The sequence below is a fragment of the Oryzias latipes genome, chromosome 4 (genome assembly GCF_053564925.1).
Source record: "Oryzias latipes strain Hd-rR chromosome 4, Olatipes_Hd-rR_3.1".
In the NCBI taxonomy this organism is placed as follows: domain Eukaryota; kingdom Metazoa; phylum Chordata; class Actinopteri; order Beloniformes; family Adrianichthyidae; genus Oryzias; species Oryzias latipes.
In genome coordinates, this window is record NC_136240.1 from 2974431 (window position 1) to 2992653 (window position 18223).

General features: G+C 41.7%; 1 protein-coding gene across 2 annotated transcripts; it reads right to left on the reverse strand.

Annotated features, from left to right (window-relative positions):
• Positions 1 to 1031: 1031 nt before the first annotated feature.
• sgcb (sarcoglycan, beta (dystrophin-associated glycoprotein)) lies at positions 1032 to 9242 on the reverse strand. 2 transcript variants are annotated; one of them, XM_020702856.3, is made up of 6 exons: positions 9104 to 9242; positions 7521 to 7730; positions 4894 to 5079; positions 3316 to 3507; positions 2946 to 3077; positions 1032 to 2861 (listed from the first exon to the last, which is right to left on the reverse strand). In XM_020702856.3, the coding sequence occupies exons 1-6, from the start codon at positions 9212 to 9214 to the stop codon at positions 2661 to 2663; spliced, it is 1032 nt and encodes a 343-aa protein (XP_020558515.1). In that variant the 5' UTR covers positions 9215 to 9242; the 3' UTR covers positions 1032 to 2660. The 2 variants fall into 2 exon arrangements, with proteins under 2 accessions (XP_020558515.1, XP_020558516.1); XM_020702857.3 differs by having other exon boundaries at positions 9012 to 9135.
• Between the last annotated feature and the right edge of the window lie 8981 nt (positions 9243 to 18223).

Genomic DNA, 18223 nt, shown 5'->3' on the forward strand with positions numbered 1-18223 from the left:
CCTACAAACAAAGATTTCTGTCTCTCCCAGACCTGTAACTTCTTCTGTAGAGGATCCTCTGTCCTCCACTGGTTACCTGTATTAATGGCTCCTGTTTGAACTGGTTTCTATATAAAGACACCTGTCCACGACCTCAAACAGTCGCACTCCAAACTCTACTATGGAGACCAAAGAGCTGTCTAAGGACACCAGAAACCAAATAGTTGACCTGCACCAGGCTAGAAGACTGAATCTGCAACAGGTAAGGATCTTGGTGTGAAAAAAATCAGCTGTGGGAAAAAGAAGACGAGACCACTGAGAATCTCCCTCCATCTGGGCTCCCCCCAAGATCTCACCCCGTGGGGTCAGAATGATCACAAGAACGGTGTACAAATACCCCAGAACCACATGGGGGACCTAGTGAATGACCTGCAGAGAGCTGGGACCAAAGTAACAAACCATCAGTAACACACTACACCACCAGGGACTCAAACCCTGCAGGGCCAGACGTGTCCCCCTGCTAAAGCCAGTACATGTGCAGGCCCGTCTAAAGTCTGCTAGAGAGCATTTGGATGATCCAGAAGAGGATTGGGAGAATGTCCTATGGTCAGAAGAAACCAAAATAGAACTTTTAGTAAGAACTCTACTGTTTGCAGGAGAAAGAAAGCTGAGTTGCATCCAAAGAAGACCATACCTACTGTAAAGCATGGTGGTGGAACCATCATGGTTTATGGCTGTTTTTCAGCAAACGGACCAGGACAACTGATGTAAAGGAAAGAATGAATGGGGCCATGTATCCTCAGATTTTGAGTGAAAACCTCCTTCCATCAGCAAGGACACTGAAGATGAAACTTGGCCCTAGAGTGGCCTAGCCAGTCTCCAGATCTCAACCCCATAGAAAATCTTTAGAGGGAAGGTTCGTGTGGCCCAGCAACAGCCCCAAAATATCGCTGCTGTAGAGGAGATCTGCATGGAGGAATGGGCCAAAATACCAGCGACAGTTACAGAAAAAGTTTGACTGTCATTGCCAACAAAGGGTGAACAACAAAGTATTGAGTTGAACTTTTTTATTGACCAAATACTTATTTTCCACCATAATTTACAAATAAATTCTTTAAAAATTGGACACCAGGCCGCCTCACATTCTAACACCACATCTCAGTAATTTATAGTTTAAAATATTCCAACTGTTCTTAAATATTATTAGCATTGTTAGTATTATTATTTTTCCTTTTCTTACATGTAAATATCACATAAGCTATATATGTTAATATAATTCTCTTTTTTATGTTGCCACTTGGCTGATCGATTTGGCCATCGAGTTGATCACATAGAGATATGCTTTTGTTATATTGGACAATATATATCTTATCCTTGTCTTGCAAACCATGGAGGGTGGGGGGGGGGGTTCGAGGTGTTTGAAAAAATAAAAATAAAAAACTGGCCATGTTGTATTACAAATATGAAACTATATCTTTGTTTCATTGTATTTCATGTATGTGACAGTTTCTTTATTTGTTTGCAATAAAAACAAATTGAAAAAAATAAAATAAAAAATTGGACAACGTGATTTTCTGGATTTATTTTCCATTTTGTCTCACGTTACAGGCCTCTGTCATCTTTTCAAGTGGTAGAGTTTGCACAACTGGTGGCTGACTTAATACTGTTTTGCCTCACTGTATAAGTAGAAAATTAAGTTAAAAATTGATTTTCTGATGATTTCTTTATTCAAATTATTGTAAATCAGGACCAGATGAAAAGATGCAAAAGGAAAAGGACTGTGGGTGTGACAATGGTTTCAAGAAATCCATGTTTTTTTGAGGTTCTCATTCGGTTTCCTCACTGACTCTTTCTCACTAAGAAACTTCCCAAATATGTTTTATTGTTTGTTTTTTATTACCTTTTAAGCGTTGAGCGACTAACTTAGCGCTCCGAGCACCTGCTGAAAGTCACATGACATGTCAAGACAGACCGATGTGGTGAACAGAATCCAGGAGTTTTCCAAAATAAAACTTCCTTCAGGATCAGAAAATAAACTACACAGAAATGATGGAAGTTAATGTATGCATTTGCTTTTCTGTCTGTGGCCTGGTACCAAGCGGCCCAAGGGTTGGGGGCCCCTGCCCTCAAAAAAACGACAGGCTTTCTAAGCGGCTAAAGACGGCATCACAATAATTTAAAAAGAACACGGAGAACACTTTTACTAAAGATAATAGGAGAGGGACTTTAAAGAGCTGCAGACCTTTGGGTTTGCAGCATTTCAACATGTTTTCATTAAAATTTGTGGAACAGAACAAAGTTCGGTTGTCATTAAGATCAGTTCAGGAAGTGCTAAAGCTTCTGTCATGTTAATCATCTATTTAGGTTTTATCATTAAAAATGTCAAAGATGGTGACCGGCCTGTCAAATTCTGACATCTGTAATAATAGCTAGAGGAACAACAACCGCTAGCTTCTTTTTTTCTCCATACAAGCCTTAAGTAATGATGACATTTGTCCAAAAAATAAATCCTAAAAACAGGCATCATAAACCACGGGCTCTTTGATGGGAGGGGGCTCCACCACTGATTATGAAGATGAACTGTGGAGTAACATCTATGTTCAAGTCAACTGGAGTTTATAAATGTTAGTAGCCAACATCTGGAAGTGGTGTGATGCCTGCTGTACCGGGGGGGCTCAGTCTCAGTGAGCCTTTGTGCAGGGGTTGTCAGATGTCTGGCAGCCTGTGTTGGTGAACTTCACCAGCACACGGAACAGAGTCCCATCTTCGCACATGCAGAGCTTGTAGCGCTCCAAGCCGTCATTGAAGTAGATGTTTCCGGCGGTATTGGGGATGCGTGTGGCGTTGAACATGACCGACCCGTTCAGAACAATGGTATTCTCCTGCAGGGGGGAAAGCACACAGCGGTCAGCCAGGTTTTCTCCTGATGCCAGAAGACGCTTGGTTCACATTGCTCCCATACTCACGGCTTTCAGCTCGATTCCTCCCCCCATTCTGAACTCCACAGTCCGGCCCATGATATTCACCCCTTCATTTCCACGAATAATAGCTTTGTTGTCTCCCTTAATATTCAGGTCTGATGTTGCACTGCTTGTGATCTAGAAGTTGGTATAAAATGGCAGTTGAGGATTTAAATATGTAAAATACTTTTTTGTTCAGGTTCTTCCTTTTTTTTTTAGGTTCTCACCATAACATTGAATTCTTAAACCGTTGCTTATTTTCCTGCCCTGTACATGTTTTTGTCATCAGAGGAGGATATTTTTTAGCCACTCTGTTGTGAAACAGGTAAATTATCAGTCAATGACTGGTTTTCTCCCCCGTGGAGGTCATACACACCCTCTCTGTTGAAGCCTTCTTGACACTCAGGACTTTGACTCCTTTGGGCAGATGAAACTCGTGGTTTTCAAAGTCTGTGCTGAAGTACGTGGTCTGGGTACGAGGGTCTGTGAAGGATATCCCCACATCACTCACAACAGACGTCTTGTCCTTTTCCACACTCAGCTTGGTGGAGCCCTGCTGGAAGACCACCTGCAACCACACAGTGACTCAATCATCACTGAGTTGCCCTCTGTGCACAGTAACACAAAGCGCTGGCTGACGACAAAAAGAGAATACGGTAAATAAGAAGCTCGGATTCCCACCCCGACCATTTTTATACCCAGATTTACTCAAACAAATTCATAAGAACAAAAGCGAGCACCTCCACCTCCACCCCCCGTTTGCCCGCCCTCGCTGCCTGCTTCAGGCCCTTCTACCCCTGCCAGCCCGTCAGAGCTGCACATGACAAGTTCAGGAAAAAACGCTGCTTTACAATGGTGTCTTTTCTGTTGGTTTTGTCTCCATGACAACCATTTAGTTCATATCCTCTGGGGGTGATGAACAGGTCTACGGCTGTGTCAGAATTCCTTCCCTGCTCACTACATAGTGCACCATGTGGTGCGTTCTCCATTTTCTAGTGCTGTCTGATTATGATCATGGGTCGACCGCCCTACCGCTGCACCACGGCCGCCCCTACACCCCCAAACAAAAGTTTGTCCCCCATATTTTGGTAAATGTGAAAATCACCAAATTTCACACTTTGCCTCAAAATGGCCACCAACTCATAGGTCCTGTGGCCATCCCATAATAATTTCACATCTTCTTGTGGATATCCCAGACTTGTGTGTTTGGGTTTTGTGAGTGGATTTTGAATTTTTTTGAGTCCCATAAGTGATTTTGGGACCATTACTTTTTAAATGTTTGTTGACAGTTTCTCCTGCGGTGATGAAGAGGTAGAGCGGTTGACCCCTGATCGGAGGATCCTGCTCTTCCAGCTCTGTGTGCCCATGTGTCAAAGTGTCCTTGGACAAGACACTAAACCCCACATTGCCCCTGGGGTTGGCACCAGTGTTTGGTAGCTGAGCCGCCATTGGTGTGTGAATGTGTGTGCGTGGATGAATGGGACTGAGACTGTAAAGCGCTACGCGCCTTCTAAGAAGATCGTAAGGCGCTATACAAGTCATTTACCATTTTACTGGGTGTCTGCACATTTTAAAGAGTTTTGGAGTGTGTGGTGGGGGTCTAATTTTGCAGTAAGAAAGAAGAACTGTGGAAACAATCTGGTCCTTACAGACCAGGAATGCTGTAGGCGGTCTTTGGAGATGATCTGAACTGTTACCAACAGGTGATGCTAGAACATACATGTTCATGTACGTGAGCCCTCACACTGTGCTGTAGTTTTAAACTTTAAACAGCAAAACCTGAGGATGTGTGAGTTCTGAACGGTCTGAAAGGTAAAAGAAAACTGATCTTTAACAAGGACCAAGATGGCTTAAAAAACCAACCAACTCATCTTAAGACTTCTTCTGTCCTTTAAATAAAACAAGGTTTAACATCTCTGTGAGTGTTCTCTGCTATCTCAGGTCTGTTTCTCACTGGGTTGTTGTTGCCAACGATGACCAGGTCCTGGTCTTTCCGGCCTCCAATCGTGCTCTTGTGCAGCGGGTGAACGATGCCCATGTCTGCCTTCTGTTTGAAGCGCAGGATGCCGCTCTCGTGGAACTCCATGCTGTTGCAGCCGTTCGGACCGATGCGGATCACCGTCCATATGACCAGAGTGATCTGAGAGCCAGAGCAGACGTTCAGGCTGGAAAAGGTCAACACCTCCAATCATGGGTTCATTATCAAAGTTTAGATGATAAAAAAACATTGAATGGTAAAAGTCATTATTTAATCCATTTTTAATGATCTGAATTTACTAAAAAAAATAAAGACAAACTGCCAGAAAACAAAAGTCCAGTTTTGGTAGAGATGGCAAAAAATGGATCCTATCATGCAGTTCAAAATAATCTGTTTTTCCCCCTAACCTTCCAAAAAAAGAAACTCTTTTCCTGAGACAGACAAAATGATCCGGAGCTACGCTCTCACCGCCCTCGGCGACGTGTGCTTCCTTATTCAAATCATGATGAATCAGATGAAAAAAAAGCAGTTTGGGCGGGTCATTGCTCGCCATTTTTGCTTCACTGATAATGAGTGGCTTAAAGCTAGTGGGAGAGTAAACAAAAGAATGATGGGATATCAGCAGAGGCTTACTTCTGTAGCAACAGTCCAGCCCACAACTCAGAAATGAATGAACTCCTGTGGCTCTGCAGAAACTATGTCCTAGAAAACGTCACAAGTTTTTGGATTTTGGCTAAAAACAGCATCATCATAATTGAAGTTGGAACACTTTGACAATAGATCAAAAGATGATCGGAGTGAGACTTTAGACCAGGTCGAACTTTGACCAATCAGGGACTTGGATTTGGTAGTGACGTTTGGATTTGTGAACCCAGACACAACAACAAACCTGACGGCATCTGCATTTGCTTTTCCGATAAAGATAAACCAAGGCCACTCTCCTGACGTGATGGAATCCATATCCACCATTACAAGAACGCTAGCTTCCAACCAATTTGATTTTGATGCACAATTTCTGAGATTTGCACTGCTTCAACATTTCACACCAAACCTCTTCCAACTGTAGGGGGCGGACATGCACTAGTAAACAGTAGAAAAAGGAAAAGAAGAAGAAGCCCCTCTCTGCTTGTCCAGTGTGAACACCATTGGCTAATGGACCAGCGTTTAGTGGGGTATCTTGGTTTAATATTAAGTACAGGGGTGTCAGAATCCTACAGGGTCCTACATGTGTTTCCAACCAGCCTGCCATTGAAGCTCTCGGTTAAACACACCTGATCAAGGTAATCAGCAGCAGATAAGGCTGGATTTCTGGAAAACTAGAAGGAGGCCTGGAGTTTGAAACCCCTGATTTAGTGCGTTCTTCGACGTGCGTCAAATGCTCCGTGTGCACGTAGCTTAGGAGGGACAGCAGAAATAAACAAGAACTGGTTATTAACAATAAAAAAAGCAGAGAGGCTGTCATCAGTATGCTGCCCCAGCAAATACAAACCACATCTGCTCTGAGGATTAATGCTGACAAAAAAAATCAAAAACGTCAAATAATAATCTGCAACCTTAGTGCTGAACTTTTACAAAACACCTTCACTTTGACTGTTTACTTAAGATTTAAGAAAAACAGATTGACTTCTGCCCCTTCTGTCACAGCTATGCTTGTATTTAGTGCAGCTATGCACTGGTCTTTTAAAAAGAAGGGAAATCTGTTCTGTGTACAGACTGAAAAAGCCCAGCAGGTGGAGGAAACATAAGCCTCAGTCACATGCACCCATATGGAGTTTGATCCATACAAAGGCTGTAGGTCGTCCGGGCCCGTCCAGAGGAGTGGCATTGTCAGGGAAGTACAGGTGTGTTCTCTTAAGGCTCGTGCGTCAAAGAACGTCATGAAAACTGAACGTAGTATTGTGCTACATGTGGTAAGAGCATCGTGAAGTACACTGATGATGTATGGATGATGTTGTACGGTGCTCTTTATGTAGCACTCCAGTCATTAGTAAGGTGTGTGCACTGGCCCTTTATTGAGCGTGTGCCAATGCTGCACTCACGGGGTGTGCAGGTAATACCTACGTGCCCGTAGGACATCTGTAGGATCTTCACACAAACTATACTGTCTAATTTCTTCAATTTGAGCAGTCAGGTTGCACTCAACAGGACCAACAGGCCTGCATCTCACCTCCTTCCCCCTTATGTTACCCTTGACTGTTGTGTGTGTTCATCGTCGCCTGCAGCAAAATGTGCATAAACACTTCCGCCCTACAGGTTCACCCAGCTATATCCGACTTTGATATGACCTGTACCGTACAGGTTTACCAGTTTTCACCCTCAAACAGCTCATATCCACCCATAAGGGCAGTTGGGACTAAGGCATCAGAGCCATTCTCAAAACTTGACAGCGGTCATGTGGAAAATTGCTGACTGAAGTGAGTTTTTACTTCTTAAAAATAATATTTTTTAGCAATTGATTTTTATATTTAGAACAACTTTCCCTCTGAAAACTGCATCTTTTATGGGGACGACATGAAAACCTGCAGCATTTCTTCTCTTTAAAAACCTAGAATTGGTTCAAATCTGGCAATAAAGACGAGTTAAATCAGAGCAGAGACACTCACAATGAGATTAATCAGGGCAAGGAGGAAAAGGAGGACAATGATGCAAACAGCCATGTTTCCCTTCCGTCCTCTCAGCCCTGTCTTATGAAGACGCTCCTCTTCGATGGGCACATAGCCTGCTTTGAAGTTGCTGTTGTGCTCCTTGTTGATGTGGCGCCTCTCAATGGACTTCTCTCTCATGGACTTCTTCACTGGGCCATTGGAGCTCTCCTAAAACCAAACAATACATCTCAGAATAAATGTATAGATGTGCTGCAACCTAGAGCCTCGTGTGGCTCTTTGACTCCTTCATTGTGGCTTTCCTGTTAAAGAACAATACAATGTTCTAAAAAGTAAGTAAATAGTAAAGTAAAAAAAGTAAAGTAAGGTTTCCCTCTGCAAAGCTCCTGACCATAGTACCCATAATGCTCCAACAATCCATCAAGCAGTTTGTCTTTGCACTTTGACAACGTTGGACTAAAACATTTAGGTAGATTCTGGTTTAGCACAGAAATCAACTGGAGGTCAGTGAACACAACCAGAGTTTAAACTTAAGGCGGACCAGATTCCAAAGCAGTCTGTTATTATTGAACCAATCCAAGGACTTTTAGTGCACCGGCTTATGGTTCAAAAACACAGTAAGGGGGATTTTATTTTAGTTAGTTAGAGTTACAAGGCTGAGATGCACCACAAATAAATAAAGCTCTTTTATTTGATTTTTTTTTGTATTAATTGCTGACATCACACTATGCTGCTACATTTGCTGCAGTGAGATGATCCTGTGAGGCACATGGTGTCTTTTATTTTGAAAGGAAGTCATATGAACCTTTGTCAAAAAGATTTTTACAAAAAAAGCTTTTTTCTTTTTATGGTTGTGTTTTATTTTTGCCCAAAAACAGTTCATTCATGGTTTTCACAATAATAACAATGAAACGAATACAAATCAGTGTCTTTTCTATTCTGAAGGGTGGTTCTTGTCAGTGAACTGAATGGCTGCAGGCCGCTGGGGTCCTGCTGGAATGACTGCACTGAGTCTGGCATGCACGCATAGTGTGGCCACATCTCACCAAAGGTGTTCTTTTAGATTGTGGTGCAGAATCTACTTCGTCATTCCTGTCAGTGTCCAGTCCTGATCCAACAGAGGACTTCGCAGCGCTCTGCTGCATCTGTCAGCTCTGACGTCAGTCTGTCTGGACTCACAACTAAAAATAAACTGCTGCCTGACAGTAAAACAGGCACATCAAACTTTGATCTCTTTTTAAAATCACTGTATGATTTGTCATTAATTATGTTTTGCTAATTTTTATTTTGCATTTCTTTAACAGTGCATCTCTCAGCGCGAGTGTAGGTTAACAACAACTGTTGGGTTTCTTTTTTTGGATGAGAAGAGGCAGCGCTACTAGAGGGTCGCTAAGCCTTAGCGACCCTCTAGTAGCCCTTAGCCTAAGGGGTATTTCTGTACAACAAAGCCTGCTACGTCACACACATTCGCTTCAGTCACGCGGTAATTACCCCATGGTTATTAGATTACTTCAATGCCACACATGTAAGGAGAAGCCTTGGAAAAAACACAGCAAAAACAGTAAATATAAAAGACAGAGGACCTGCTCGGACGCCATGTTGACCCTCCCTCTTCTGCTGGAGATGAGGAGCGTACCACTCTGTGTGTGTGTGGGGGGGGGCGGTGATACTAAGTTTGTGATGAAGACAAACATGATTTGACAGGGGAAAAATATATATGAAACAATAAAGATCGTCCGTCATTCATTTATTAATAACTGCATTTTTGCTCATTCAAATATGCTGGCATTTATGCCACGTTGATGGTTTCTTCCGACTTTAACTCCTAAATGACAAAGATCTTAAAAATAGAAATGGATAGTTCATACTTTCCCTACTGTGGAAGCATTTGTGTAGCATAATTAAAACTAAAAGTCAATGCCAGAAAGCTTTTTTCATTTTCAAAATGAAGCTTCATTTGTTGACTCAAAATGAAAAAGAAAAAGCAATCCGCCAAACTACTTTTTCTTTTTCTTCTTCAACACCGCTTATTCTGTGACTTAATTAAAATTAGACTGAAAATGGTATTTGACATTTCCTTTTTTTATGAAGTTCTCTGGTAAATGTGTAGCAAAATTCAATTAGAAATGTCTAATTTGACAATTAAAATGAATTAACAGAGATGCTTTTTCATTTTCAAAATGTAACTGCATCAAACGACTCAAAAATTAAAAATTACAATTCAATCCTTCAAAATGCCTTTTCATTTTCTACAAAAAAAAAACAGCTTATTCTGTGTCATAATTAAAACGAAAATGCAAAGAGGGGATTGCATTTTTGTTTTCACATCCACCCTACGAATAGTGTAGCATAACTCAATTCCAGTCAGCATTTCCAGGGGGGGGAGGCGGGGCGATGACGTCTGTGCGTTGCTGGTCCAACCAGCAAACGCCAAAGGTTTAGCATGGCGAAATCTGCTAGAGCTGTTGATGGGCCTGCAGCTGTCCTCGAACAGCAAAATCAGCGGGAAGCTGCAGGAGACTATCTCCTAAATGTGCTTTCCTGTGCTGATTTTGCTGTTCGATGACAGCTGGAGCCTCATCAACAGCTGCAGCAGATTTCACCATGCTAAACGTTTGCTGGTTGGACCAACACGTATCTTCTAAATGTGCTTTTATTACTGTCATGATTATTATTATGGGCCTGCTCGCTTATAATTTTTTTAATCCGTGGCGTGTCAGTGCTTTTCTCTTGGCTGCAAGGACCTGGAAGAAGGGTTAGCATTAAGGCCCGTAAACACCGGGACGAATATTCGCCAGGCGTTATTCGCCAGCGTTTTTCGCCACGTTTTTTGTGTTCACACCCAGGCGATTTTCGCTGACGATGAGTGGAGTGAACATGCAATTTCATTCCCTGACATTAGATGGCGCTTAATGTAAACAGAAATACTCCTGTACACAAGGTGGCGCTGCACAACTTTACGCTTCTTAATGTCGCTTTTCACTCAGAAGAAAAGAGCAAGTATTTATGCGCTTGTCAGAATAATACAAAGAAAACATGAATATTTCAAGCACCAGTAGCCAACTGGTGCTTGGTTCGGGGATATTTTAGAATGTCCGTCATTATTTCTTCACGGCAGTGTAGACGCTACTTGGCGTCTATCTTCTTCGCTGGTATGTGTGCTCAGCAAGGCAGTTTTGTGTTTGAGCGCCCCCAAGTTGTGTTTTACTGTAACTTCAGAAGCTCCAGACAGGTGTGCAAAAGCGCCATTCTAGATTTCGAATTAGATTTCGACGCGAGGCGTCAAAAAAACAAAACAAACCCGAGGCGGTTTTTTTTTTTGACGCTTTGACGCGTGGCGTTTTTTCACGTCGGTGTGCACAATTTCATTGGTGCCCTTTGTTTAGTCACGAGGCGTTAAACGTCGGCGAAAATCTCCGGCGAAATTCGTCCCGGTGTGAACGTATTTAGGCTAATACGTGCTAAAAATATTAGCCATGGAGGAACTCCAAACTCCAATATGCCAGAATGAGCATCTTGGATGTAAATATGTGGGACTAACTTCAGCCTTTATTTTGTCTGGACACCACTGGAAACACCAATTCATATGATGGTTTACAGTTTCTTGGGTCTGCGTAGCAAGTGCGCTAGGCCCAGGCGGCTGCCGGTCCGAAAAGACAAAGCTAGTCCGGGGGAAATTTTTGACGAACTGCGGTGCGTCCGAAGGAGGACCGCTGAAGGAGGAAATGCTGCTACGTAGTCCCGAGAAGCTGTGTACAATCATCGGGAGTGCACAACCGTCACAAAGCCCTCTCCTCTGCCGCTAATACAAAGCTACAAGCCGGGCCTCACTGCTCCTAGTCTGTTGGTAGGGATGGCCCGTTTGACACGGATGCTCCGGCGCTTGTTTCACCTTCATGAAGCAGAGTGGTTCGGCACAATAGTTCGGGGTGTGTGTGAACTAGCGCAGATAACGTGGTTGATGACATAAGAAGCGCCAAATACATTGTTTGGTCGAACCACGGTTCGGATGTCACTTGTGTTTGAACAGTTGGGCGCACTATTCTCTATAAATACAAATGAATCCCGAACGTTTCCCGACCAGTTCTATTGTTTTCCCTGTTTTTGAATCAGTGTCAGTTCTACTAATGACTCTACTATCTACAGTCACCATCACTTTCCAGGCTTTCTCCAGTTCTTCTCTGAGTCCCTGGTATTTCTCCAGTTTCTCATGTTCCTTCTTCCTGATGTTCCCATCGCTTGGCACTGCCACATCCACCACAACAGCTTTCCTCTGTTTTTTATCCACCACTACAATGTCTGGTTGGTTCGCCATTACCATCCTATCAGTCTGGATCTGGAAGTCCCACAGGATCTTTGCCCTCTCATTCTCTACCACCTTTGGAGGTGTTTCCCATTTTGACCTTGGGGTTTCCAGTTCATATTCTGCACACATGTTCCTGTATATTATTCCAGCCACTTGATTGTGATGCTCCATGTATGCTTTCCCTGCCAGCATCTTACACCCTGCAGTTATGTGCTGGATTGTTTTAGGCGCCTCTTTGCACAGCCTACACCTTGGGTCTTGTCTGGTGTGGTAGATCTACACCTTGGGTCTTGTCTGGTGTGGTAGATCTACACCTTGGGTCTTGTCTGGTGTGGTAGATCTACACCTTGGGTCTTGTCTGGTGTGGTAGATCTACACCTTGGGTCTTGTCTGGTGTGGTGGATCTACACCTTGGGTCTTGTCTGGTGTGGTAGATCTACACCTTGGATCTTGTCTGGTGTGGTAGATCTACACCTTGGGTCTTGTCTGGTGTGGTAGATCTACACCTTGGGTCTTGTCTGGTGTGGTAGATCTACACCTTGGATCTTGTCTGGTGTGGTAGATCTACACCTTGGGTCTTGTCTGGTGTGGTAGATCTACACCTTGGGTCTTGTCTGGTGTGGTAGATCTACACCTTGGGTCTTGTCTGGTGTGGTAGATCTACACCTTGGATCTTGTCTGGTGTGGTAGATCTACACCTTGGGTCTTGTCTGGTGTGGTAGATCTACACCTTGGGTCTTGTCTGGTGTGGTAGATCTACACCTTGGGTCTTGTCTGGTGTGGTGGATCTACACCTTGGGTCTTGTCTGGTGTGGTAGATCTACACCTTGGATCTTGTCTGGTGTGGTAGATCTACACCTTGGGTCTTGTCTGGTGTGGTAGATCTACACCTTGGGTCTTGTCTGGTGTGGTAGATCTACACCTTGGGTCTTGTCTGGTGTGGTAGATCTGAGCCTCTATGGCTCTGGTGCTCAGGGCTTGTTCCTGATCTGGCAGGATGAGTGCTTCCGTGCTGTGCTGTCCTGTCTCTCACAGTTAAAGTGTTTCTATGATGAACGTTAAAGACCTCTCATCCTTTTAAGTGAGACAACTTGCGAAATCCATAATTTTGCGCCCCCAATTTTTAATCAGTCGAATATAGAGCCTAATAAATTAAGAAAAAACACATTACATTAACGATATTTGGTAAAGTATCAAATACAAACATTTTGGTAATACAGAGAACTAGTTTATCCTCAACGCGTTGGAGCAAACTAATTTCTCTCTTAGGGAACAGACACAAAGTGGCCTACAATGCGGCAAAGTACTCATCTTAGTACTTTGAAATGGCTAACAATGCTCTTTGGGTGGATGACTTGTCAATGTGTTTGAACCCTGCTGCAAATGCAGGATCTGATTCTAATGGGTTAATCAGATATGTATGTGAGCTGCAGTGGTGTGTCTGCAGATGCAAAAAACAAAAACAAAACATCAGGACATGTCAACCCCAGTTCCCTTACCAAAATTCTGATCAAGATAAATTGTGTCGGTCTAATAAAAATGCATTATACAACAGTAACGGTAAAAGCATTTGGCCTCACAGTATATTTATTAGATTTTTAAAAACAATACAGTCAATGTTCATTGTATCAGTGTTTTCTATGGATTTATTGTTACAACAAATTAATCAGCTTTCAAATAATCAAAGTAAAGTTACTTCAGTCATAGTTTAGTTTTAAGAAAGTTTAGGTTTTACGTAAATCATTCTTAATTTTACCATCAAGGAAGATTGTTTTTGAGATAAAAACATCCCCTTTCTTTAAAAATTTTTAAACATAACCTTTGCATATTTAAATAAGTAGATTAGTGGTCTCATGTAGATGGCCAACAAGTTCAGTTTTGTCGCATTTTTATATACTTATAGTTACTGTTTTCTTTTAAAATTAAAATTCATAATAATACTTTTAGGCTATTGATGATTAAATTAATACTTAAAGTATTGATGTCTTCCTCATCATGGATGTGGTAATAAAATACAGACTCGGGGTTTAATTCCATTTAAAGAGGCGCTGGTGGTTTACAGTCAAAGGTCCTTGTAAATACTTAATGTCGATGATCGGGTCTGATTCAGGAGAAGCCTTTTAGATTGTGCCGCATGACGTCTTCACATGTCGCGGAATCTTTGGAGGCATTTTCCTATGGAGTTAATTCAGTCTCAATAATCAGAAATGCACACAACCGGTTTTACAAATGCACACGCTCCGATTCACAAATGTCATTTTATGCAAACGTGAAAAATAAATTCGGAAATACACACCCTGTGTTTCACAAACACACAGATTGTGTTTCACAAATGCACACTAAATGTTTTACAAATGCACAATAAGTGTTTCTCACAAATGTGCACACTGTGTTTCACAAAAAACATTTTAGAAATTCACAATAAATGTATCAGAAATACACAGTAGGTGCTTCACAAACATGATTTTTAGGTACACATGTGATGTGAACTCACAGATCATTCGGATTGCAGACTGTGCATTCAAAATCCCGTTCTCGTTTGTGAATCTCCCCGTGTGTGTGAGAGAATTTTCTACGGTGAATATAGACCTTTTTCGCAAAAACCGGAAACACGTCAGCAACGTGTAAACCTAGTTCCGGTTTGTGCTTCGCTGGCGGAGAATGGCAGAGCCTAGAGTGTTTTCGAAGAGCCTGAGTTGTGTTCCGAAGTTCATCAGCGCCGATGCGATGAAGAGTGTGAAGATGCATTCGTCCACTAAAGGAAACAAATTGGACAAGGGATATAAATTCGTCCATGAAGAGTTTATCCACCATTACCAAGGTAAGCTTCAGCTAGCTTAGCCATAGCCGCATCACCGGTAACTCTGTGTGTTTGTTTACGTCAACTGTAAATCCTGGTGTTATTTGTAATATAAGGTATAACACATCGCAGTTAATATGTTGTGTGTGTGTTTAAGTGAAAAGGCATGAGATTAACATAACACCCAAAAATTTGGTGAAGCTGTAAATAAGAAATGTTAAGGTGCCCGTTTGCGTCTTCATTCTTCTTGCTGCAGACAGTTGCGGCACTTTCTTCACTTACTATTAGTATTATTTTTCTGAAAGTAGGGTGACCACACGTCCTCTTTTCCTGGACATGTCCTATTTTTCGATACTTATATGATAAAATAACATTGAACATAGATGAAATGTAATCATATTTGCTTCATGTATGCAGCTCTGAACACCAATTACTCTCGATGAAATATCTCACAAACTCACTTCACTCCTCTTTTTTACAAACTCAAATCTGGTCACCCTACTGACAGTTATAGTTTCATGTTACATTGATGTAGCAACATAAGTATGTCTTAATTTTAACCTATTTAATTTCCAGACCGCACATTATTCACAGCTGGGTCAGCAGGCTGATCCACCCCCCCCCCCCCCCCCCCCGGCCTGCACGAGTGGCTTGCAAAGATGGCACAGACCAAGAACACAGGTGGGTTTGTGATCAAATTATCATTGATTTAAGAACGGATGTGTATCCATAACAACTGTAGATTATTATAAAAACACCCCAAGTAGTTATTACAGACTGTAATTTCTTTTTGCCTTTTATTTATAAGGGAATCCATCCTGAACCGGTTAGTGAGCTGGTGGTGCAAAAGCCCAAAACAGTTGGCTAAGACGGTCTGAGGTCCACACTGTACAAGGCATATACAGGTGAATAATTTAACTTTTTGTTGCTTTGTGAGAGCAAGTTAAGTTTAAATGTAAAAAAATTACATTAAATTTAAATGTAGTTATGCACTTATGTCTAACTTTTGTGTGTTGTGTTTCTCTTGTGTAGGACCACAGCCAGATCCATATCTGATGGCATCTGGAAGCAGATTATGCCAGGTGCAGGCCCAACCTCTCATGGCTGTGTTGGATGGGGTTTCTGAGATGGAATGAAAGAGAACTTGGATAGATATTATAGCAAATGCATGAATGCATACCTTAAATTACACTTATCTTGTCTTTAAAAATCAGTTCAGCCTTCTGTCTTACTGTTGATGATCTGTAATGTTCTTTTTTATTCTAAATCTTTGATGTTATTTGTGTTGTTATTAATCAGTTGTTGTTACGCATACCTAAAAATATTAAATGAGGCACAATTTTGACCAAAATTGTTTTATTTGTTCATCTAATTATTTTTGTGAAGTCAAAGTCACATTTCAACAGGAAAATATTACGAATATAACAATTATATTTAACTAGATTTTAAGAATATTTGGAAACACTAAATTTTTCCATACTATTTGCACATTATACATTATTTACATACCAAACATTAATTCACTCTTCAACACAAAAAAGTCCTTGACAATTTGCCAAAACACGGCATTTAAGCCAGATCTGATTCACACTGCCCATCAGTGAGCGGCACAGAGAGTCCCTGATGTGAAAGGACTTTATCCTACTGATCACTCTTTCCACTATAATTCTGAGGCGGGTAATGGCTTGGGTTTGTTCTATTTCCTCCTTGCTGATGGAGCTGAAAGCTTAAAAGGTGGAATCATGATCTCAGATCCATTGTCAGTAAGGAGGTCTTCAATGAGGAACTTTTGTCCGCCATGACATCGTCTCCTGGCTGCAGCAAAGGAACTTGGCTTCTAAGTCATGGATGTAATCAAAGCCTCATCCAGAGCACCTGTGAAGATAAAGAAATTAAAAATCAGTCTTGATATATTTATTCTACCTTTCAACACAACACAGTAATCATGTTTTGAAAAGTATGTTAAGTATTTAATTACAAATACATTTCATTTATTTTGGTTAATGACAAAATACCCAAAATTAATTAAATACATGTAATTAAAATAGGTGAGAGCGTGACCAGCTTTTATTATATACATTAATTTTTTCAGGTAGAAATGCATTTATCCAATAACGGTACACATAGTTGACTAACGTTAACCAAACACATTATGAACAACCTTACCTGCAGGTGGGTGTGTCACGTAGTCGTGATCCATTTACTGTCTTAGCGTAGCCCCCATGTCGCTAGTATCTTCACAGCTTAGCTGCATAGCCTGACGTTTGAGGTTCTGTCATGTACTGACTCCCTTCTCAAAGGATCAGTAAAGTTTTTCCAAGGGAAAATACTCGGGACGACACCACTCTTCAGGCGACGAACGACGCAGCCGCACCACACATCCGGAGCGAAGTTAGTAAGTGCCGGCAGCAGAGGGTGCTACCTGTGTTTACATTAAAACTATGCCCTTCCTCTCTTCAGATCACCTATATCCATTTGGGTTTCAGGTTTGGATCCACAGGAAAATAATGATATGAGAGGCCAGGCTGTTTTTGGTTGGAAGACGAACAGCCTGGAACACAACAGAAACTGCAACTCTTCGACTCTGCCATTCTTCATATGTGCCGCTATGCTAACAGGAAGTTGTTTTACACGTCATTGACGTATTTCCGGTCAAAAAATGCGGAAGTGTGAAAAAGGTCTATTGAGACTCATCTAACGGAGCGGGTCAACTAATGTCACCATTGGCTAGTGAATCTGTCAATCAAACTCATCGGCAAAGCAGGCGGGTTCGCTTTTAACCAATCGAATGGCCCCTTACACTTTCTCTACGCTTTCTGCGGGTGGCAAAAGCCCCGCCCTTTTTTGATTCTGGACCAGTCGGTCGTTAGCGTGTTAGCCTTAGCATGGCTTGTCGGTTTATTGCCTTCGGTTGTCAAAAATTACTGGCTTGTGCAACTTTTCAGTGGACCTGGAAGCAAGGCAACAGTGGTTGAATGCAGTTGACATTGAATCCATCGAACTCTGTACTGGTCATGAGATTTAAAATGAATGTTTCACTCGGGATTGTTTGTACGTTATTCTCTTAGCTTTCATGCTAGCGTCATTTCAACACTCAGACACGGTTCCCTTCGGTTTTGATCTTATGAAGGTGGAGGAGAAAAATCTTTAACTTCCACAGGTTTTGTGGAGAAACTGGCATCACTTTGCTCCGTACCACGCAGTGGGACTACATTACCTCAAGTTCATCTCACTGTCAATCACAGATACCCAATACACCCCCCCTGCTCAACCCGAAGTCACTTTGCTTGACCTTAATTTTATTTTTTTAATAACTCAAATGTCATTGATTTTATATTGTAACCATATACATATACACCTCTTGGCCAGGTCACCCTTGCAAAAAAGATCCTCATCTCTCTGGGTTTTATAGCTGGTTAAATACTACACAACAAAAGATGGTCATAGAACAACAAAGTGCAAACATTCACCCTTTATTGCAGAGTAAAATTCAGTGAAAACATGGACAGATTAAAACATCAAAATTTAAGCAAATGTGGGATCTCTACTGATTTGAATTTTATTTAAACTGGAACTAATTTTCATAACATCCTTACA

Coding starts and splice junctions, on each gene's coding strand:
- sgcb (XM_020702856.3), bottom strand. CDS start 9,214: ATGTTTGTCTTCATCACAAACTTAGTATCACCGCCCCCCCCCACACAC. Junction 3,508..4,893: donor TCGTTGGCAACAACAACCCA/GTGAGAAACAGA, acceptor GTGTGGTTGCAG/GTGGTCTTCCAGCAGGGCTC. Junction 2,862..2,945: donor GAGGAATCGAGCTGAAAGCC/GTGAGTATGGGA, acceptor TCCCCCCTGCAG/GAGAATACCATTGTTCTGAA.